Genomic DNA, 24,906 nt, shown 5'->3' on the forward strand with positions numbered 1-24,906 from the left:
CATCAGAACCAACCTAGCTAGTGGCCATTGTACAGCTACAATGTGGGCAGTTTCACCACTGCCACCGTCTTGTCCACCATGAGCATTCTCCCATGCTCTTGTTTCTGCTTGGATCATTCTTCCCAACTCCTACTGGATAGCTTTCTTTTCATTTAGGTAATTCCTATTTTTAATCCAAATCTTCTCTATTTGCAAGTCACTTTCTCTTAGCAACTTGTCCTGCTCTTTCAGATGAGGTTAGGTGCTCTGGTTTATGTTTCCACTATCTATATCCCTTACAAATAGACTCAATGTACTATGCCCATCCCTACCTTTAGATTGTAAGCTCTTTAAAGAAAAAGATTATTTTGTTCATGCAAAGCCTAAGCACCTCACCTAGGACCCAGCATATAGTAGTCAGCTGCCCTAAAGATATCTGTTGAATGAATAAAGGAATGAATGACTGATAGAGGAGAAAGACACAGGTAACAGGAAGAGGGGGATGACAAGGAGGGAGGGAACAGTTTCCTGCTAATGCTGATGTAGAACGACAGGGAACTGGGGGGAGAAAATGAAAAAGGCCTCTTGCCTGGACCACAGCTTCCAAGGAGTATAAAACACAAAGTTTTACTAAGACGTGGCCAACATGCAGAAAATACTTTGTAAAATTTTATAATGAATATTTTGTAAATAACAGTACATTTAATTACAATTTCCCATTTTCCCTATGTATGGTGACTTGAGGGGTGACTTTGGGATGCCCTATAGTAGATGGAATCCTTTCAGATGTTCTGTGGAAAAGAAATGCTATAGAATGAGACGGGGCAGAGCACCTGCTGGTTCAGGAAAGGTGCCGGAGGAGGGTGGTCCTGAGGCCCAGGAGCAACGTTTCGGCAAACACCGGGGGCTTCTTTACCGTGAATTTTGAGACATTAATTTTCCCTTAGTTTGCTATCTTTATATGTCATACATTACCCCCACTAGTAACAAAGGTATATAAAAAAAGAATTCTCAGAGAACTTAAAAAGGCTATATGTTTGCTTATAAGACAGGCAAACAGTCATCCTCAGGGACTCAAGGAGGGAGATTTCCACGGTCAGAGCAGTGACTTCTGGACTCAGAAGGAAATGGAAGGATTTATTCGGGAAGAGAGGCACGAGGAAAAGAACGAGGACAAACTGCTCTGGAACTGTGCTCCCGCAGACCTGCAGGCATCCCTTTGTCCTACTTGCCCCTAACCAACAATATTCTTTTCCTCTTTTTCTTATCTGCTCCCTCCCCGATTCCTCATGGTTTCCTTTCTTATCCTTTAATACAGGACACAGGATCCATTTTTAATGGCTAAGAACGTCGATGCCCTGAGATTATCATGCATATAACAGACATCCTGAGACATCTATTTTTAACTGGAAATATGACTGTGTAGTCCCTTAAAAACATGAGGAGATGTGGTTCATTACCATAGGCTTTTATCACAAACAACACCACAATCTCAGTGACTAAACTCTCATGAGAAAAAGTTACTCATGTCCATGAGGGTCAATAGAAGAGGGGGATCAGAGGTATTCTGTTCCACACGGTGCTTTGTCCAGTCTTTGCACTTCCGCTGTCTTGGTTATGTCTGCCTCTGTATTCTGCCCGCAGATGAGTAAAGACAGATGATTACTCATGGGAGCGTTTTATTAGCTGGGCTTGGGAGTGGCTTATACCTCTACCTACGTTCTACTGGTAATCACTGAGTCTCAAGGCTGCAGTTAACTACAAAGGAGGATGGAAAACATAATTGTTTCCTCGAGTGGCCATAACAAAGTGCTACAAAAGGGTGGCTTGAAATAACAGCACTTTATTCTCACACACTCACGAAGGCTAACACTGTGAAGTCAAGGAGTCCGCAGAGCCATGTTCCTCTGAAGGATCTTCAGAAGGATCCTCCCTGGCCTCTTTGTAGCTTCTGGTGGTTGCTGGCAGTTCTTGGCCTCCATGGCTTTACGGCTACATCATCCCAACTCCTGCCTCTTTCTTCACATGGACATCTTTTCCCTGTGTGTCTCTATGTCTGACTTTCCCTATTCTTATAAGGACATGCAGTCATTGGGTTAGCACATCCTAATTGATCATTGCTTCATCCTAATGTGATTACATCTGCAAAGACCCTATTTCCAAATAAGGTCACCTTCACAGGTGCTAGAGGTTAGGAGGTGAACGTGTCTTTTAGAAGGACACAGTTCAACACACAACAGTGGTCTAGCTGTGTGCCCAAGAGGAAAGGAAAAATGGTTTGGTGAACTCCTGCGCAGTCGGGGTTAAGTTGTTAAGATTTTCCACCACAAGTAAAAGTGAGTGGGAAAGCCTTTTGAAGGCATTAGAGAAATGAGCTTTTATAACATTGTTTCTGGGTAAAAAAAAAATGCATTTGTAACACAAGACAACTCTGACTCACAAATGAACTTTTGAAAGATAATCTACCTCTAAGACATAATACTTCAGGGAACTTTATCCCATTGAAATAATGTTATGATTTTTCAAAAAAAAAGTAGTATATATTAGAGTTCATAATACTATTAACTCTAATGGTTTAGTAAAATAGAGTAGGCATATTAAAATTAGTACAATCACCTCTAAACTCAATTTCTATAAAATGTGCTTAACGTGAAACCAATAAAGACTTCTTCCTTTTTCTACTTGGGTCATTATCATTGTGACTGTGGTTTCTGCTCATGGCGTTTTCTATCTCAGTCTTTGCCCACCTTATACTTTATTAAGTGGCTGCGTTGCATTGAAGCCAGCCATTATTTAATAAAAGAACAATGGCCTTCAAATCAGAAGAACTTAAGGACGTAGTCTTATGAACTTTGTTACCTTGGGCAAGTCACCAAAACTACTTTTTATATCAGTTTTCTCACCTGTACTGTGACTGATATTAACCTCCTCCCTGTGTGGCTGTGAGAGTCTTCTGAAGTCACTGAATGTTTCCTGAGTATCTGTCACCTGCCAGCGTTGTTAAGAGTGATCAGGATATAGAAATGAGAACGACGAGAAGAACAAGGTCTCTGTTCTCATGGAGCTTCCATCTTAGGAGCCCAAAAGAAGGATTTCTAAATTATAAAGTGCTTTACAAAGGTATTATCGTCATTGCTAACTTTGTAGCAACTCCATTTCTTAAGTATGTTTCAAAATCTTATTCAAAATTGTGTATAGCTCCTACATATCAGAAAGTACACGAAATTAAAGAAAATCTAAGAAAGAAAAAATCTACTCCCTGGAAGTTTAACCGTAGTATAAACTCATGGTAAGTACTGAAAATGTTTCTTTGCTGCATTTAAAAATAGCTCCTAGATGCTGCCTTTGCGCCATGCACTGTATTAGGCAGTTACAAGTCTTGATAGACATTAATCCCACCCCCAAGGGGCTTAGTGTCCAGCCAGGGACATGCCCACCAGAATCTGTGCTATTAGAATAGAAAGTGAAGAGTTTCTGATGTTGTGATTGATGTCACACTACCAGCACCTGTTCACTTTATATACTGGCTGAGATTTTCATTGAATGTACATGTTTATATCCATGTGATTATGCTGGAATTTTTGCAACACTGTTCATTCTATAAAGAACATGCGTTGTGTAAAAGTTTAAATATATTAATATTCCAGAAGAATGCTGCTGTATTTTGAATGTTTGTGTCCCCTGGAAAATTCTTGTTGAAACTTAACCTAAATTGCGATTGCATTTGGGCTGGGGCCTTTAGGGGGTGATTAAGTCATGAGGGGGACTTCATGAACAGGATAAGTGACCTCATAAAAGGGCTGGAGGGAACCAGCCAGGTCCTCTTTTATCCCCTTCTGCTCCTCTGCTATGTGCAGTGTTCAGGGCCCCACCTTGGAAGAAAAGATTGGGCCTTACCAGACAATGAACTTGCTGGTGCCTCCATCTTAGACTTCCCAGTCTCTAGCACTGTGAAAAAAAAAATCTCTTTTATTTATAGTTCACACAGTTTCAGGTATTTTGCTATAGCAGAACAAAGACAAACACCAGGTGGCCAGAGGTTATGGCAGATGGTCAAAGTTAGAGGCCTACATCTGAGTATTTAGAGACAAATATTACATAGTTGAATGTTGGCAGAGAAGACACTGTTGTAAGAGGCCGTGTGAATGTAATCAGGAGTTACTAATTCATAAACTGGTGAAATAGGAAGTTTATTTGCTTTCAATTTAAATCGCAGAGGTGATGCAAAGTCAATGATTACATTATTAATTGGTTACCGAAGCCCTTGATTAAAAACACAATCTGACTGCAGCTGAGAATGAAGAATGTTAATAGCGTGTCTTCTCTATAAGTCCAATTGTTTCTCTTGGTGGCAGCATAGTTTCTTCAATATTTTTGCCCCCAATTCCTCATCTCAGGACCTTTAACTGCTGTTCTCTTTGCCTAGAATGGTCCTCTTTCAGATAATTGCTTGATTTGGTCTCTCACTTCATTCAGATTTCTAGAGAGCATTTCCAGGTGCCTTGTATAAAATAGCATCTCTCCCCGTCACTCCCTATTCTAATTTATTTCCCCATAGCGCTTACCACTATTATTATTATTTTTAACCACCTAGTTTCTCTGTTGGAATAGAAGCACCAAGAATGCAAAATTTTGCCTATTTGTTCACCACTTTATACCTGGTGCTTAGGAGAATGGGTCCTTAGTGCTTACCATGCCTCGAACTTCATAGGCATTCACTGAATATGCACGGAGTAAATGAATCCAGTGTCCAGATCGAGGCTGCTCTCAAGAAAGGTTGAGTAAGGGGTGCAGAATGGGGTGAAGGGAGGGAATGAATGAGGGGTTTGTGGGAGGAAAGTCCGAGTGTGGGGGAGATCACTGGGATTTGGGTGAGGCCTTGGAAAACAAGGGGAGTTGGGCTTCTGGAAGCTTTTGCAGACGTCCTTGCAGGATTTTGCTGCAGTGATCCCTTGGGGGGTATCACTGAGGCGTGGTAGGAGGACAGAATTAGTGGGGCATGTGTGCTGAAATGGAAGGAGGGTGGAGGGAGTGGAAAGCAGAAAGACAGGGCAGGCTCGAGAGGAGGACATGGCAAGGGTCTCGGGGTGGTAAGGCAGAGAGAGAGAGAGACCACGCTATCCTAATAGCCCTGGGCAAAGACAGTAGATTTTTGTTGCTATGTCTGGTAGAAAGGTAGTTCCCAGCAGGGCCAGTCATTTTCATGTGAGAAATACCATTAAGGCAGGCTTTTCTGAGTACAAACCGTCTACATTTTGTAATAATAACAAGATTAACAATAGCAACACATCTACATAGATGCTTTCACTTCTCAGAGTACATGGATTTACATTATTGCATTGGCTTAATCTTAACTCTATCGTTACTGAGTAATGCTTAATATTTCTAAGTATTTTTATACATTACAGTCATTCTCTAGGCAAGTAGATAAGGATTTCTAGGAAAAGCGATATGTGTATTGGTATAAACATATTGGGCTTGCATTCACCATTTCATATGTTTAAATATACAAACGTGGCCACCATGATCCAATACGTGAAACTGGGTTTCCGACTCTAAAAACAACCCATTTTTTTTTCTTACCAAAAAGTCCAGAACTTTATATTCTATGCTTCTTACAGCAGGGATTGTGTTTTATTTATCAGTCAATAGAGAATATTAGGTTAAGAACATTTTTAAGATCAGTTATCAAATGTTCCAATGCCACTGGTTCCTTATGTTTGTACTACCCCTTGTGTCTTACATATTTATCAAACCTTGAGTAGCTGCCTTTAATGGATCATGAATCATGCTTGGTTCTGAAAAATTCAATGATTTCTCCCCATGCAGACACACACACACCCGCAACACATACATACACTCACGGGCACACACACACTCTATTCCCGGACTGAAGTCACTCTCTGCCTATTAAGAAAAAACAGTTGAGTAGCTGTGCAGTTGTGCAATGTGGTGTTACAGGTGCCCCGTCAGACAGTGCAGAGAAGGCACGGAGGGAGGAGGGGTCTGTATGACCTGATGGAGGGAGAAGCTGTTCTCAAGGTTTTAGCACAGAAGTCTTTCTCAAGCAGGATTTTAAAGGATTATAATTTTCAATCAACTGAATAGCATCTCAAAAATGTAGCTTTCTCATATTCACTGTAGCCAATGCTTTTCCGTAAGTGGCTTCTTGAATGGCTGAAATGTACCTCTTCAGGTTCAGAGACACATTCAAGAACGTTGTAGTTTTCTCCTTATGCATGGTGTCTGTCCGTGTCGGAGTACCTGCGGGAAGAAAATTAAGCACAGGTTTTGTGTGTGGGTTGAGAGCTGATCGTATCAAGGGTGTGTCAGAAACCAACCAGCAGAGTCTCCAAATCATCTGAGTCCCTGGCATTCTGTTTTCAAGGCTTTCTTCATTGTAACTGGTCCCCGATGGTAATTGGTTGAATCAGATTTAACAATGCAGTCAGATAAACAGTTGTGGCAGCTGCTGCCATGGCAACGTCACCGTCCTTACCCTCCCAGTGCGCGCCCCTTCCCCACCCCTCCTCCTCCTGCCTTCCTCCAGTAAGTGCACACTTGCTAGTGGTCTGCACAGGCGGCAGGCTTTGATGGCAGAGCTATTTTCTTCCGAAACTGTTCAAAATGATAAACGAAGACGCAGCTCAGAAAAGCGACAGTGGAGAGAAGTTCAACGGCAGTAGTCAGAGAAGAAAAAGACCCAAAAAGGTAAATGGTCAGAATTAGGAATGCTTGTATATAAATACGTGTGTGCGAGCCTGTCACATCAGTGAGGCTATGGAAACCGGGGAGCATTTTGAGTAGCTATAGACTATAGCAGTGCCAAACCTTGCTTTTTAAAGAGGCAGGTGCAAACTGCTGCCTTCTGAGCATAGTAAAGGAAGCAGGGTTCATAATGGATACATTGACCAGAGCCTGGCGAAGTGGACAGAGATAAGGTGTGTTCAGCATGCGGATTATTGATGACTGGAGCCCCTGATGGATGCTCTGATGTTAACTGGGTCCAGAGAGAGTCCTCTTATTTTTACAGTGAGTGAGTTTGAAAAGAAGATTGTTAAGCAAGGTGCATTGTGAAGCAAAGGCAGGTTTGGGGCCAGATGTGTTTGCTTGGTGTTGATCTTGAGATGGCTGGACAGCAAATGCCTTTGCTTCCACGCTCAGTGTATTTTTCCTAAGGAGAAAAGGCTGTTTTGACAGGAGAATATCATACCCTGTATGATATTCCTTGGTTTACTTAGCTGCCTTGCAGTTTGCCCAGACATCAGTGTGGTAGTTCTTTTAATGATTAAAAATAAACAGCTAATGATATGATGGGGTGGGGGGGTGTTGGGCACACAAAGCAGTCTGTAGCATTTCTTACTCTGGCATAAATGTTCAGATTCTTGCTTTTCATGGAAATGATAGCAGCGAGAAACAGTGGGAAAAGATGCAAACTATTCAGCCCCACCCAGTGCTAGCACTTCTTTCTTTATGGCCTGACTCCTTCCGGTAAACTGTTGCAGCTTCAGGAGCTCTCTGAGCCCCACCTCTGAAAGAGGCGCTTGAAAAATAAATTCTCCTGAAATCCACTTATTTCCTGGCGCAAGAACATGGGTGGGATTTTGGAAATGATTCTTACATAAATGGCTTCCAGTGTTAGATGGCTTTGGATTTGAATGAGCAGAATACAAAAATAATAAACATGAACAAATGAATAGTTTTTATGTTGCTGATGAAGTTGCATTGTGTGTCAAAATTATAGATGTCTCATGTGCTAAACGTCTCATTGTCTAAAAAATTTTAAGTAATTTGAAACCTTCGATATTTAAAAGATCATGGTATCAACAAACAAGGGAGTAGTATGTTTACATGGTGTCATGCAATTTGATAAAAATAAGCATGCGACAATTTTTTAGTAATAGCCTGAAGATAGTGATGCAATGTAAGAAAAGGGAAAAGGATAACTCAGGGCAGGCAGGAGCATTGGTGGAATGTCCTTTGGATCCCCTAACCCTTAAGGACATTTTCATAGAGTGTTAGGTAACTGATCAACATTAATAAAAAAAAAAAAGCAAATAGAAAAGAGTGAGGGGGAGAGAATAAGAGAGAGGGGACAGTAAAGAAAAAGGAATTTTTGCTTTAATCCATGTTATCATTTCAAAATTCTCTTCATTTCTCTCTGAAGTCCTTGGATTGCTTTAGCGACAGTATACTCAAGACTCCTACGGGCGGGGTGGGGTGGGGGGGGAGAATGTGTCTCGAGGAGATTTTAAGCTCTGAGTGGTGATATTACATTCATACAGCCAAAGCCATTTAAAAATATTTGAGGGGGCAGAGACAACAAAACATCCTGTATCATAACTATCACATTTTTAAGCTCCATTTTCTCAAACAAATTTATTTTAGGACTAAGTCCTTTTCCAAACTTGCAGAATGATAAAAATCCACAGCAAGTTTTGACTGTGTGTGTGTTTGGGCATACAGAGACATGCATTAAACGAGCTATTACAACACCGTCAATAGTCAGTGTTAAACATAATTTTGCCTACAAGGAATTGCTCTTGAAAAAATATTAATTCCATGACAGAGTAGGGGACAGATACACATGTACACACACTCATCCCTCAACTTATCAGGTCGGACATAAGAATTTTTGAGTTTTCGTTCCACCCTTTAATATGTTTGCAGCCTGTCATTTACTTTCTGTCACACACATGCTCGTCTTTAAGACCTGAGTAATGATATATATATATATATATATTCTATACACCTTTTGTGTATTTTGTGAGGATCAGAAATAATGTGTTAAAATTTTTTTTGAATAGTATCTTTATTCAAATAGTATTTATAGTTGATGGCCATAGTTTTTAGGTGTTATTACTGTTTTCTTACATGGAAGTTTTTATTGGAATAAGCTTTTTAGGAGAAAAATCTGTGTCTATTTTTGAGAGAGACAGAAATGACAGCACGCAATGTGGGCGCTTTACGAAGACTAGTAGTAATTTTTCAAAATGGCAAAAGTTACGCGCTATAATTGGAAACTTTTAATCTCCTACAAATTATTGAGACTTACGTAAATGTACTCCACCTTTTACAGGACTGTTTCACATCGTTTTGCACAATAGGCAACTTAAGTTTTCATGTTTAAAAACCAGACCATGAAATGTGCCAAAGGAAGAAATAATAATCAAGAGAGAAACATCCCTAATAAAGGCAAGATCTGAGAAAAGAAAAGCTCAGAGCAAAGTCAATGGCACATGAATTCAGTTGTTTTTCTTCTGAGGTTCACCTCAACTCAGCTGTAGGTAAACATCTGGCACCAGGGACCACCAAGTTCACTGTGGCCAGAGTGTAGAGCTATTGTGCTGAATCACATTCCTTGAAAACATGCCTCTACCTCTAGTAAACAGATAACAGATGGGCCGCTTGTCTATTCTTCACAGAAGTAGTTCTTCTGAAGGACAGAACTAAAGGTTCTTTTGCCACAGACCTGCCCTGTGAGAAAATAAGCTCAAGGCAGAGTTTATTTATATCAGAATCTTAGCGAGCATGTTGAGGATAGAAATTCTTTCAGCTTTTTTAAAGACTGTCTATTTTGGCTTCTGAAACTGGCTTGTTAGTGCCCTTCACTCAAAAAAACACCAGGCATATACACTTGTGGCTGAATACACTGGGCTCTTTGCTGTACATCTTGGAGAACCCCAGAACACCTCAGAAAGGAGTTGCCAGAAAGAATTCACAAAACTCAGACTTTGCTCCTGTAATTTAGAAGAGGGTCCAAGAGGGTAGGGGCTGGCTCTGCCCGAGGTCCTGTCAGAAAGCAAGAACAATTCCATGATTGTGTATCCCAGGAAATCTTGTCCACAGGAGGGCAGGCTAGAGTGTTAACACGAAGCCGTAATTGGTAAAGAAGCAGCAATCTCATTTGGCAAAGAGAGGGGGATGTTTGGTGTTTTGGTATTTTATGGCTTGGACATTGTCCGTGTTTTGTCTGTGTTCAGACGTGATAAGGGAGCGGTGCCACTTCTGTTTTGCTCCATCATGGTCACAGAGTGACCTTGTCTGAGGCTGACACCCTGTGAAATTGTTTATGTTCAATTGAGGCCCAAGGCATCCGTGATGGTGCTAGGGCAGCTCTTGAATGTCAGCAGCTGCTGTTCTCTGTCTCAAGCTTGAACACAAGTGATACCTTTGGGGAGAGAACAACTCATTTGTTACTGGATGCTCTTTAGTGTCCAAGGACAACAAATTGTAGAGAGTGACATTGCTAACGTATTCATAGAAACCTTCTTCCTCTAATACTTCCACCAGGTTTCCTGTGGGCCCAGTTATCACATAGGAACAAATACTGCCCAAGGCGCAGCGCCAGGTTCACCTTCTTCTAGTGGTGTGGGAAGAGGACATGGGGGCTGCTCTAATTCTCAGCTAGAATCCTGAACTACAAAGAAGATTGGAATCTATGTGAAATAATGTCAGCGTAAGAGAGTTTTGAGCCTCTTCAAAATCCAGACAACGCTATAAAAACTTCTTATTCCACACAATATGTTGGCAGATTAGATTAAGATAATCCAGGACCATATGTAAGTGTGAAGCTCCACCTACCTTCCAGTTCTGTACCAACAACATGGCAAGATAGATGTGATAGAAGGGGCTACAGAAGCCTTTAAAAAAACATGCCCAAGCATCAATCGCAGGTGGTAGCCATCTGCAATCACTGGGCTTGTGAGTTTTTCTAAAACATTATGGAGCAAATAAATGGTTTAATTATTGGTTTTCTCATTTGATGGAACAACTATATAAAGATAAATATAAAATATAAACACTATTGTTTTCAACAAAGTAGTGGGATGAAATGGATTTGTAGGATACCTTGTATTCATTGAAGATGCTTGGGCAGCACCTCTACCTCAAAGGAGTAGTGCGCCAGCCCCATATGCCGGAGGTGGTGGGTTCAAACCCAGCCCCGGCCAAAAACTGCAAAAAAAAAAAAAAAAGAAGATGCTCTGATTTGGACCATTAAAATATTCATGATCATTTGCAGAATATATTTTGGTATGTAACCAAAATATAGTATGAAATTCATACAACCAGTACTTTGAAATGCTCATGAATATATATACATACACACACATACATATATATTTTCTGTTTACTTGCCACTGCCTAAATAGATGAAAGTGTTGCCAGATGTGTGGTTGAAATGTTGCACCATGGAAATGTGAATGAGAGATATATTAAAAGGTTTATTTTTACAGCAGCCAAAGAAAGCATGGCTTTTTTAGTGGAATCAAGTAGCAGATCCAACATTTGAATGTTCAAATAGTCTTGCAAATTAGTTTTGAATTTAATGTTGATATTTTATGTAGTTCAGTCAAATCTAGAAAGTTTTCCATGTGTAATTCATCCTGAATAGTATCCCTATTTCTTTAGTCTTCCAGATAACTTAGAATTTGCCCTTTTAATATCAATTTCTAACCCAAAATAGCATGTGTTGCCTGAAGACAGCAATTCCCCATCACTGAAGGTATTTACAATGGCCATCTGTCAGGGATGATGAAATTTTTTTTTTTTTGGATGGAAAAATCCCTTACAACCTGGTATTCTGTGACTTTCTTCCTGTCTCCGTCTCCCTGTTTCTATCTGACCACCTGTGTGCTACTGATTCTTTCACTGGTAATTTCGTGTGTTAATAATAGCTAAATTATCCTGGAATACCCTTATTAGAGTGGGGTTTTTCAAAATGCTGTCTGTTAACCTACTACCAGAATTACATAAGTTGCCTGCTAGGAGAATTCTATTCTTAAGACCCACTTCAGACCTACTGTATCAGAACCTTTGGAGAGCTTTAAGAAAATTCTTAATTTTTAGTTATTAAGGAACATAATGGTTGTATATGTTTGTAGGGTACAAGTGATGTTTTGAGACAGGCATACAATGTACATTAATCAAATCAGGGCAATCGAGGTATCCATTTGTCTCAACCATTTAACATTGCTCTGTGGTAGGAATATTCCAATTCCAACTTTTTAGTATTTTAAAGTATACTCTAACTTACTGTAGATTCTAGTCCCTTTGCTGTGCTATCAAATATTGTTGTTGTTTCTTACCACCTCCCATTAACCATCCCCACTTCATCCTCCCTTCCTCATACCCTTGCTAGTCTCTGATAACCATCACTCCACACTCTGTCTCCGTGAGATCGATTGTTTTTAATCTTAACTTTGGGAACTTTTATATGGTCCCAACTCTTTCGTAGACATGGTCAGCAAGCATGAAGCTGAGTTATCTTAGGAAAATCTGTAAATTCTATCAGATAGTGTTGGATTATGACTTGGTTCTCACATTGATTTTAAGTCTAGGTGATGGCAGCCATGACACAGGAAAATAGCATTTTTTTTTCTGTCTTACATTTACGTTTGGAATCTAGGATTGCTCTACAAATGCTATCTCATTAACCTTCAAAATCACGCTCATTTTATAGATGAGCAGTCAGAGACGCAGAGACTTTTTGTAGAGATGATGCTGAGGAGATGAAAGACATTTTTCCTGCTATTCAAGAGTTGACATGTTTGGAGCCATTTCTCCCGGGGAGATTGGGTTCTGAGCTCCTCGTCTGTGTTTCCTGCAAAGCTTCCTTGGTTGACTTCTGCTGAGATAGCCTCCTGCTTCCTTTTCCCAGTGTTGTGCCAACTTTTCATCAGTCGATCCCATTTTTCAGAATGCCCACTCGGATCTGTGGGAGTATCTTGTAAAAGTGCCTCCTGTCGTGTTATCTGTAGTGCTCTCCTGAGTGGCACCCGTCTTTTGTCTCCTTTGCTTCCGTCGTATTTTGTGATATGTTGGTATAGATGTTTCTCTCAATCTGTGTAGACGACATACTGGATTTTGAAAGTCCACAAAAAAATGGATGGAACAAAAAAGTAAGTAAATAGGTATTTCTGTTTGGTTTTGGCATGATAAATAAAGCCAAAGCACAAAGGTCACTCACTATGCTTTCACAACCCCAGCTCTAATTATTCCCTGAGGAATCTTTGTTAGGGTGATATTCATAGTACAGGCAGGCTCTGAGTTACAAACATCTGACTTACAACTCACGTTTATGAATGGCAGATATCACGGTAAGTCCCCAAGTTACAAATACCCAGATGTCATGTGATTCACACTAATGATTGGAACCTGTTACAGGCAATAGGTAAATGCACCTGTTCCAACTTACATACAAGTTCAGCTTAAACACAAACCGACAGAACCTATCTCATTTGTCACCTGCAAATGAGGGGGGGACATCTGCAATTATTCCACTAAAGGTTCTTTTTCAGAAATTTTTTTCTGAAGGGTTTGAGGTTTCTTTTTCCTTCTTGATAGTTACTAAAAAGACATTTGATTGCATATTAAAATGGACTTAAAATTTCAATCTGCATTTGGTTCTTTCTTGTCCTGATTATATGCTTACAGCTTTATTTCCTCCCTGTTTAAATTCTGTTCTAATTTCTGTTAGCAGCAGAAATAAAATCTCTGCCTATTTTTAACTTACTGGACGCTGGCAGGATTCATCACAACAAATAAAGTTACCATTTAAATTTCCTTTTGCTTGATAGGGCAGAATCAGGATTGCTATCAGATGAAACTATCTTTTGATAGAAAAAAATTACTTTTTACTGGGGACCAAGTATAATAAATATGATAGATTTTTTTTTTTTGAAATCTATGCATACTTGCCAACCCTGAGGAAGGGTCAATTTAAAAAGCTGAAAGGACATGGTATAATTTGTTCTAATTAATATTATATTTAAATTGAGAAGGCGAGCACCTTCTTAGTCATCAGACCTGGTTTTTATTCACGTTTTCTGTGAAATTGCAGACAGCGATCATCTTCTTCCACACACTAATTTATGTTTGTACTCATTAAGACAACGACCTTGATTTCTAACATTTGTTTAATGAGCTTCAGTTTGTAAAAATCAGCTTGTTTTACTCAGTTTAATTTAGATGTTTCTGCCAAATGCATAGGAAAGTTCCCTCAATTCAACAATTTTGGTATTGGTTTGCTGAGTGTCTAGGATGGTTAGGTATCATTGCCGGGCTAAGACTCAATGATTGTTACTTTTGTGGAACTTATAATCCAAACAGACATTTCTGTCCATGAGAAAAGTAATGAGCAATCCAGAGTAATGTTATGAGTATACTTACACATATTCTAGGTGATCATAATATTATCATTCTTAATAATAATCAACTCTGTAAAATGACCATCCCAGGAACTGTAACAAACTTGTCGATCTATGGAGGTGGTCAACATGAGGACTTCCATTGTATATGTGGTGCATGTCCAGTCTATGAACCTTGAGTCAACTCAAGGAGGGGGCCAATATGGGGAGGTTCTACTGTATTTTGTTGTGCATTGCCACAAATAAATTCTACAGAAGGACAAGAGATCAGTGTGATTTTGTGAAAACGGTAAGCCCCATGAGTGGCTGAGAAATAGTGCAGACCTCTGAATTATGGCTAAGGCTCGAGTCTGAATAAAGGGGATACGCAGACAATCTGGGAGGAGCAGCCTCAGCCATATAATTCCAAGTTACACTGAAGATTAGGGAAATGTTGAAAGATTTGCTGCAGTTCAGAGCCAGACATTTTGTGGGTGAACTCTGACCTAGTGGTCCTTATGTTCTGAGGCTTGGTTAGCTCCAGACTTACATTTTGGAATCTCTCTTGTTCTGGAGACTTATTCTGTGTCCTCCTATAGCACAGAGCTCTTTAATCGCTTATTTTGCCTATGAAGCCTTGACTCATATACATGGTGGCCATAAAGTGGGCAGTTTAAATAGTGATGATAGTAGTGAGTAAGCCAGAGAAATGTGAGAAGCATACTCACACATATTCCAGGTAATGATAATATGATTATTATTGGTGACCATAGTGATATTCAGCAATGAGGTATGTAGCACTTTTTCTAGGATGAGTTCACAAACTTGATTTTCAGACCTTGTACAATAGACAGTTCCAACGGCCATTCCAAGAAAAGAGTTCCAGAATTTCTTTGAAGGTTGGACTAGGTGCTGGCTTCAGCGCATAGCTTCCCAAGGGGAGAACCTTGAGGGGGACCGTAGTGATGATATTCAGCAATGAAGTATGTAATGCCTTTTCAAGGATGAGTTTGTGAACTTAATTGTCCAACCTTGTATTTGTGTTTATAAATTATTTCCATAGTCAATAGTAAATTTCAATAAATAAACCTCCAAATTAACAAGCTAGCTGTAGGGATAGGCACTTTTTGAAATTATTAAAATAAATCAGCCTTTCTTTACCCAAAGAGATGTTGGTAGGGATAACGCAGGATTGTAATTATTAGAACAGCGGTTCTCAACCTGTGGGTCGTGACCCCCCTTTTCCATTTGCAACAATGTGGCAGTTAGGAAGGTTGAGAACCACTGATGTAGAACATTTATACAGGAACTCGTAAGACTTTGCATGTTGGTTGAGAAATGGATTTTCTCTTTGGGTTACTGTATTTTGCCATCTATAATGTTCACTTCCGTTGCCAAATTTTGAAGGAAAAATAAGGATGTGCATTAGACACGGGTAGTACAAGTAGGGAGTGGGGAGCCCAGCAAGTCTCCTGCACCCTCCATTCCCCTCCAACATAGGCCCACTGGGCACATGAGGTTCTTCTAGTCTGGGACGATCTGGGTTCTGGTGGGAGCAGCCCCTCTGGACTCTGCTGAGCATGGTGATTAGGGGAGGGAATGGTGGAGGGCCTGGCAAGGCCGGCTGAAGCAGTGTAGGGGGAGAGGCTTGGCTGCACGAGAGGAAACCAAGAGCCTGACCCGCCTGGCTTCCTCCCTGCTGAGTGGCTCAGAAGCTCCCGTGACACCAGCTGCAGCATCCTCCCGTGTGGTGGGGAGAGAAGAGCTCTGGGGAGAGAGGGAAGGGGCAGCCTTCACAGGGTAGGTAGCTGGCGGAGAGCTGTGAGCTGCACGTTTCCTAGGGAAGCGTTAACCCTCCCCAGATGTCTCTCCTGGCTGAGCCAGCCACTTTCTCAAGGGGTGTTTTCCTGGATGTTTGGGCCAAAAACATCTGTGTGCTCAGAAAAACACGGCAAAGTGCAGCCTATCTGTTATAATGATGTTATATTACTATTACATTACATATACTAACAGTGTTGTTAGCCCACTTTGCTGGCAGAGTTTTGAGTTTTCTCTAGATCATCGGATGGATTTTCAGATCTGTGACTGAGAAATCCATGACTTTCCTCTCATTTTCATTTCCCAGTCTGGCCACAGGTTTCTGTGCACAGTCTTGTTTTTTTGTCCATTGCCACGGGCAGGCAGAGTGACCAGTAGCCAGTCATTTACTTATGACTGCATTTAGCTTTCTACCCACAGAATAAGAACAATTATAGCCACTGTCAATTTAAAGAGCACTCATAGTTAAAGAGAAAGAAGTAAGGGGGGTGTTTTAATGGTAAAACTGTAGAAACAAGAGCTAAGAATTAGGGTTTGTATTGATATTGAAAGTTTGAAAAGGGGCTGGCCGCAATGGTTCATGTCTGTATTCCTAGCACTTTGGGGGGCCAAGGAGGGTGGATTCCTTGAGCTCATGAGTTCAAGATCAGCCTGAGCAAGAGTGAGAAGCCTTCATCTCTAAAAAAGAAAGAAAGAAAGAAAGAAAGAAAGAAACACTAGCCAGGCTTGGTGGCGGGTGCCTGTAGTCCCAGCTACTCAGGAGGCAAGGCAAGAGGATTGCTTGAGCCTAAGAGTTTGGGGTTGCTGTGAGCTATGATGCCATAGCACTCTACCAAGGGTATCAAAGTGAGACTCTGTCTCTAAAAGACAAACAACAACAAAAAGCAAGTTTGAAGAAACTGAAGATAAATTGTGAACTATCCTAGGATGTTTTGCTCAGTGCTAGTAAGCAATACCTTTTTATAAGTATTTTAATGTAATAAAGTCATAATTTCCTATAATGTTGATCTTTAACAATTTTGTTAATGATAAATATTTCTATGTGTCAACTTGAGCCAGTTTAGATGGGGTGTTCTAATTTAAAAAATCATGGAAACTTAAGGTAAATTAAGGCATTATGAGAATTAGACATGAGAAAGTTGGTATTTTCTGTCAAGATCTCAGTTCTTGATTCGTTTAATGCTTATCCCCAAAGAATCCCATTCTCAAATGTTCTAAATGTTTGCCTGGATTCCAAGAGTGTGGTGGCAGGACGCTTCCCTCTCTTACTTTATAGCACTATCTGGTCATCATTGCACAGAGGGGTGCCAATACAGCCAATGGTCAATATTTTGAAATGAACATTAGAAAAAGAAAAAAATACTAGAATAAGTATAGACACTTTACACTATTTTAGTAGTTCAGAGATTTCATTAGAACCAGTAGAAATGTTCATCTTACTACGTTAGTGTGCCTGTGTCTTAATGCTCTGGGGCTGGTGTCGCAAAATGCTTTAGACTGGGTAGCTTGCACACAACAGAAATTTATCTCTCAAGGTTCTGAGGTAATGGCTTCTTGCTGTGTCCTCCTATGGTGGCAGAGGCAAGGCAGGTCTCTGGGGCCTCTCTTGTAATGCCGCTATTCCCATTCACAATGAATCTGCCCTCATGGCATCATCACTTCCCAAAGACCTCCTAACACTATGGCATTTGTGATTAGGTTTCAACATAGAAATGTTTTAAATTTCAAAATATTAAGGTGGTACACATGTTTTGTTACATGGATCACTTTTGTAATGGTTGAGTTGTGGCTATAGGTATGCCTGTGACTCAAATAATGTTCATCATACCCATTGGGTAGGTTTTTGCACCTCCCCTCCCCCACTTGATGTCTCAGGAATTTTACTTCCCTCTGTCCACACGTGGGCTCAGCAGTTGGTTCCAACTTTAATAATCAATGTGGAGATTTGAGCGGCCACAGAAATTCAGATGATAGCAGTCTGCTTTAACTTTTTTTACATTCCATCAAGTCTCTTTTAGATTGTGTGCAACCTGGCATAATTGTATATTATTTTCTATATAGTTGACACAATAAATTCAAGTACTCTCTTGAATCTGTCAAACTCAAAACACTAGATTTACGTGTGAATTTATGTGTATGAGGTTGCCATGGACTACAGTAAATGTATTTAATCACTGTCTATGTAATTCAAACTTAGCATGATCTAGTACATATTATCATTTGTGTCAAAAAGTTTTTCAAAAAAGACTGTGTAGTAGCCTATAAGAATCCATTTCATTCAGCATGAAGAAGAGAGAGTTATCATAATGGTGGATAAAGCATCCTACTCAGAGGTCATTCTTCTGTTCCAATACTCAGTCCTCAAAGTGCAGAGACCGTACTTTGGGAATTCAGAAATTGGCAGCACTTTCCACACTGCTTATGATTTATAGCAGTGAGAATGAAAAGACAATGAATTAACCATTTGTCTTTATAATTTTAAATTATTTTGAAAATGACATTTGAATAACATTAATAAAAGGTTCCTAAGAAACACATTGCTATACTCTGAGACCCAGAATAAGTCCATATATTGAGGTTTGCGGATGAGTAGTGACTGTGTTTCTTTCTTTCTCTCTCTTTCTTTCTTATAGAGCGTCGAGCTGTCACCCTGGGTAGAGTGCTGTGGCGTCATAGTTCACAGCAACCTCTAACTCTTGGGCTCAAGCAATCTCCTTGCCTCAGTTTTTTTTTCTTTCCTATTTTTTAGTAGAGATGGGGTCTCACTTTTGCTCAGGCTGGTCTCAAACTTGTAAGGTCAGGCAGTCCACCCGCATCGACCTCCCGGAGTGCTAGAATTATAGGCATGAGCCACCGGGCCCAGCTGTGATTGTGTTTTGGTTTGAATTGCTTAGCTATTTAGGGCATCGTGCTATCTAGCCACCATTATGCCAAACAAGCCAATTATCTTCATGGACTCTCAAAGGCATGGACTTCATTCTTAATTGCAGAAAATAACTGATCAAACTGGCCCAGCACAAGAATACTGCTAGATGTTTGCCAACCCAACTGCGTTACTGAAACTAACATGCTCTTAAAAAAAAGATATTCTATGGATACATATTTATGTGTTGAGATTATCCCCAAATAACTAATACTTATCTCCTAAATGTGAGAAGGAATTCTGGTCCTTTTTACTATAGATGGTCCATACAGGGAGTAGCAATACCAGTGTAATGAAAGTAAAACAGAGGTCTGTGGCTTTGTGTGAAATTTACCTCAATCAAACTTGTTCAAATAAACTGTTTTGTTCAATAAACTGAATGATTTAATTATAAAAAAATTCTTCTTTTGGAAAAATAATTCATCCCATTAGAATAGTATTTTTTACTAGTACTAATAAACAATAGTTAATATATATTGAGAGCTTAGTACATACACATACTAGTCATTGTGCTGAGTTCTGTATAGATTATCTAATTTTATCTTCTTAATAATCTGATGAGCAGGTAGCATATTATTCTATGGTTACGTTACCCAGATGGTTTAGTAGGGGTTATTAAATGTTTTACACAGTTAAAGGAGGATTGAGAATTAAAGAAATAAGGCTTTAGTTTAACTCCCAAACCCATTTTAGTAGTATGCTTTTGTGGATTGGTCAATGCATTTTAAAATGATTTTGATTGATTGTTTTTCAAATATAGTTCAAAACAGAAATATAAATCCAAACAGGGAAATATTTTCTATGTAGTTGTTGACTAAAATTATTCACTGCTTTCAGAATACTCAAGGCAGATGCGAGTTCTCAGCCTTGGCTGTGGAACACTGAAGAATGAAGCTTTATACGTTGGAATTTCCATCTGCACGTCCACTATTTTTCTCAGACGCTGACACCCTTTAGTGTAGCCTCTCCAGTATAAAGGGGAAACTTGTTAGTGAGTTCATGTTTCTTGTCCTCATTCAAAAGGTCATTAATCTATCATGTGCTCCATAATCTCATTACACAGCAGGGACTTCTTTCCAGTTGCTAAAGCATTGGTAGGTGTGATTGGCCTGTTACATGGGGCAATCGGGCATTTGTCTACTGGCCCATGTAGAACCTTGCATGTTAAACATTGTTTTTTTGAGCAGGGAGGAGGTCTGTTCCATCTGGATGACCCTACCCCCAGTGGCTTCCATGCCTAATTTGGGAAGGCAGTTCTTGAGCACCAGCAACAGGTTATGTGTGGGAGATTAATATATACATTTACTAGTCATTGCGTTGAGTTCTATGTGGATTATCTAATTTTATCTTCACAATAACCTGCTGAGTAGGTAATGTATTACTCAATATATCCCAGGTCAAACTGGCAGAGTACCTTGATCAGATAAAGAACTACTGTTGGAATAATTTTCCAAATCACTGGCCATCACCTAATGGAAAAGTGATGTTTTGCCCCTGATTGGTTCTTCCTAGCAATAATTTTAAGGGATGACTTTATCTTTATTTTTTTTTGAAATTTTATTTGGAACTCATCCACATTTGAAAACAGTGAGCTGAATGAAAGTATTTTTTCCTTTGCAGAAAAATTAATTTTTCTTTTTAAAAAAGGCTATTAGAAGTTAACTTTTCATGAGCTGCCTATAAAACAATAATTCTACACACACACATGGATTATTTTGAGTTTCAGAGATGATACTATTAGCAGAGGCCCATAAATGTTGGGCTTTAAAAAAAATAGACATAACCATAGTTCAGTTTATATTTGCCTGAATATTTAAAGTATCTTCATTATAGCTATTGCCATAGCAAATTTTTATAATGCATTATCCTCATTCTAAAAACCTAATGCCATGCCCTCTACAGCTTTTAGAGTCTGGTCTAAAGCAAAGTCACTAATTTAGAAGCCTTAAATTAAATTTTCAAATGCCCATACCCTCAGGCTTCTTTCCTCTAAGGTAGATTTGGATATTTTTACCCATGTATGTCAGGATGTATCATGGCAGTATCATGTTCCAACTCAGGAGTGAAGGGTCGGGCACAGACTATCATGACGGCCTAATCTACAATTCAAATGTTATGTAAATTTCAGTTCAGTATTTTAAAATTAAAGTAATGTGATGCGCTTTCTGGAATTTTTACTATTGGTGTCTCAAATTTATTTCAGGGTGATTAGTGGACCTATGAGTTTGGATCTCATTATATTCTTTGAATTTGCTTGAGTATTTTTGCATGAATATGTATTGCTCTTCCATAGTGTATTCATATCAGATATTTTCTGTACCTTTTTGTAACATTCTGAAAAGTTGCAGTTTAGCAGGGGTTATCAAATACTTCATGAACTGCAGAAGTGGACAATTGTGAATCAGCCAGTAAATTGAGAATGTGAGGTCCAACATGGACCTCCAAGGATATTTTTGATGCAAATAATACCATTACAGGAGTGATTCATACTTAGGCAGATATAGCTGGCAATATCGTTCAACGTTCTGATTCATGGGATATACACTTACACCTGTTCAATGCCAACTGTATAGTAAACCTTGATTGACTATTTGCCCGGTAAGTTTAGGGCTATATAGCTCTGATATTTAATGAAAGGATTAATATTTTGTTTTTCTTTCTACCCTACAGTACTAATCTGATTATTTTCCCTTGACCTATCATGATAACAAGTAATTATGTCTGTTGACCTAAAATGACCTTGAGAAAAAGAAGTGCTAATACCAATTCAGATGACAGATGACAAGTGTCTGTGTTACAGCTAACTAAAAGTTCAAGTTCTGCAATGTAATATCTATTTTGAATCTAAAATTCTAAAACTGAATATGAAATTATGTAAAAATAACATCCAGTAGAATGTATGTACATGTATATGTATACATGTGCTTATATATACTACATATATTTATGTGTTACAAATGTATGTATTCTCTGTGTGTGTACATATATAGCATGTATATATTTACTTATTCTGTGTGTGTGTGTTTTATGCTGCCAAAAAATGGAAAAAGAATTTACATAATTGACTACATGTCTTAAATTATAGCATTTGGTTATCATTTAGTAAAGACTCTTAAATCATATCAGCAGCCAACATTGCAGGTAAGATAAAGTTTGCTAATAGTCATTATTAAAATAAGAAATTCTTGGAAAGTGGATTTCAGCATTGCTTTCTCAGAAAACATGGGACGTCTTGGATTTGCTTTTTTCCCTGTGTCTAGTCAGGGTTCGTATTTCTTTAATGATATGCAATTGTGAAATGAATTGCTTTATGCCACAATCAGGAAACAGTATATTTTGTGTGGCTGTTTTATCAATTGAAAGAAGATGGAAGAGGAAATAAAGTGATCAATTATAATATACATCCATCATAATAATAACAACAGATTATTTTCCTCTGCTAGCAGTTATAGGCAGGCCTTTTAATAGTTAATTAAAAAAAAACTTTAAAATTTACAGTGAATGTGAAATTTGAAAAGCTGGATAATGGAAAAATGATATTTGATCTTATAGAAATACATTTTTAAATTCTGAAATAATAAAACAACTCTTAGGGTGAATATAGAAGCAAGTTGGCAAGTATTATCTCAGGATGATTTTTAGTAGATTTTGTGTTGATTCTTGCTAATTTTCAACTAAATACCTTTTCATGTGTTAGGTTGCAATGGGAAGAATACTTTTCTGCTTCATTTCATCTGGTGGCTCAAAGGCCACCTTAGGTATGGAAAGGTCACCATTCAGCTGGTTTTAATGTTGCTTCATTTTGGGATTGACCTAACTGAAATTTGATTTTTCCGCAAACACAAAAGAATACTTTTCTTTAGTTGATAAGTATAGACGGCCTTCCTCTCCTTGGAGGTCATTTCTGGACATTTTAGTGATACAGTTCAGTTTAATTGTTGGATTGCATATAGGTGCTAAGGAGCTGTATCGCTGATGACAGAGAAATTTGGCGTATGTTTTTAGGAATTTGAAGCCTTTTAAAGTTTTACATAGCATAAGAACATTCTGCTGCAAGTGTAATAGTAGAAAAAGTCTCTTCCACCTACCTCATCATCTCTCTGTGTAGAATAAGCTCCTCCAAGAATCCTCTGTGGGACTTACCATGATGATGGGTTTTTGTGTCTGTTATAATCGCATTTACCGATGCAGGTGCCAATTGTTCTGTGAGCATACACATAACAGCAGGCGGTGCCCGCCAGGATTCAGCCAGGATTAAGGAGGAGGAGCTCTGCATTCCATAGTGCACAGAGCCACCTTTTGTTTTTCCTGTGACAAAAATCCCCTCCCCCGCCCCCACCTGCCAACCCAGTTTATCTGCCTCACTCCTGGGCCTCAATTTGTGGTGGTGAGCTTTGCTTCAAAGTACTAACTTCCCTCACTGTGAAAAAATCCAAGCTATAGTGCAAATTATGGCTTTGTGTGGTTCTTTGAGGAGTAAATTTTAATTTTAATTTTAAGATCTTATGACATGGCAGTTAATGTTTTTGTCTATCTGTAAAACCTGTAACAGAAACGTAAGAGTTGCAACTTACACAAATATGGCGACTTTCAATATTTATAGGGACATACTGTTATCACCTAATTTATGTCTACAATAAAGGTCATATTTTTGTTATTGCAAAATCAGTATATTTGTGAGCTTTCTATCTTTCTTTTATATGTTTATGTGCATGAAGGTGACTTTAATGTGTGATTCCCATGAGTTTTCTTTGATAGCATAAACTTTAAAGCTGGATGTCTCTTGAGATTTTCAGATCCAACTATCTGAGGAAACTGAGACCCAGAGAAGTGAAACCCCTTGGCCAAAATCATGTATGTGGTTGGTGGCAGACATGGGCCTGGAACTCAGGTCATCTGACGGCTAGAACAGTGATTTTTCTATTGCTGAGAGGTCATCTTGAAGAGCACTCCAAGCCTAGTCATGAGCAAGAGGATTTAAAGGTTGATTTTGAAAGAGCTACCACTTTAGCGATGCTCTTGGTCTGCTGTATGGAGGGGACTCAGGGTCAGCTTGACAATGAGGAATGAGGACAAGGCACATTTCTAATACCAAATAACATATGAAGCTTTTATCTGCAAGGTAATACACAGAAGCTAATTTCTCAATATTTGTTTCATAAGAATTTGAAATACTGGTGCTCCAAGCCAGGGCTGTCACTCACCTCTGATTTGTAAAAAGGGGAATATTTTGCTATAATTATTCTCCTGGTGCTGGGTTCAGGTATATATTTTATAATACCTTAAGCTAAGGCTTTGTTTAGAATTATTAAACCAAACTAAACAGGTAGTTGAAATCAAAATACTATGAGAGAACTATATATGGGTTTGTTGAGCCATTAACACATGTGTCTTTGAAAGGCCTTTGGTTTTATTTAACAGTACCTGGGTAGAGCTTTATTTTTTAAATCCCTTTATAGTTCGATTCAGATTGGCCTCCATCACAAGACACATGCTCAGGCTTCTTCCTGGTTTTGCAAGCTTATTGCCAGGGCGACTGGACTCATTCTGTATGTATGTGAGGCCCAGTTACTGTGCTGCTCTTATTAAGAGGGGTTCCTGTTTACTGGTGGGCTCTCCTTTATTCATCCATGCTAATTCATCACTTAGCACTGCCTTTTAATGACCAGACTCTGTTCTGTACCAAAAACAAAATTCAAAAATAACAGAGACAAATTCCTTGGTCTCAAGAAATTCATAGTACAAAGGCAAGACAAAAACATAGCAAGGTGATTATTATATGAGATAATATCTTCAATGATGAAAACGTACACAGCCTATCAAAGGGGCATGGAGGGGCCACCCAAGAACTCTTATAATCTGTAAATACTAACCTCCTGCAAGCTATGATCACTGTGCTGAGCTTCAAAGGATAAGTCGGAATGAACCAGGCACAGGTGAGCTGGAAGCATTTTTGATGAAAGGTTGAATGTGAACCTTGTCATAGGGAGTGGAGCACAGGCCTGCACACCCAGGGAAGAAGGGTGAACTGAACAGAGCATGGACATCTGGAACTGA

At 39.1% G+C, this 24,906-nt stretch overlaps 1 protein-coding gene across 34 annotated transcripts in view; it reads left to right on the forward strand.

The window, feature by feature from the left end:
- ANK2 (ankyrin 2) overlaps positions 1-24,906 on the forward strand; it is a 654,255-nt gene that overhangs the window by 327,041 nt on the left and 302,308 nt on the right. For 13 of the 34 annotated variants that reach the window (XM_023518147.1, XM_023518152.1, XM_023518162.1 and 10 more), the window contains exon 1: positions 6,296-6,690. The exons of the other annotated variants lie outside the window; for them this stretch is intronic. In XM_023518147.1, the coding sequence (XP_023373915.1) occupies positions 6,607-6,690 (84 nt within the window). In that variant the 5' untranslated portion in view covers positions 6,296-6,606. Of the gene's footprint in view, positions 1-6,295; positions 6,691-24,906 lie in introns of those variants that run through there. 34 annotated transcript variants of the gene reach the window in all.

The sequence above is a fragment of the Otolemur garnettii genome, unplaced genomic scaffold, assembly GCF_000181295.1.
Source record: "Otolemur garnettii isolate 467f Iridium unplaced genomic scaffold, OtoGar3 scaffold00129, whole genome shotgun sequence".
Classification (NCBI taxonomy): Eukaryota; Metazoa; Chordata; class Mammalia; order Primates; family Galagidae; genus Otolemur; species Otolemur garnettii.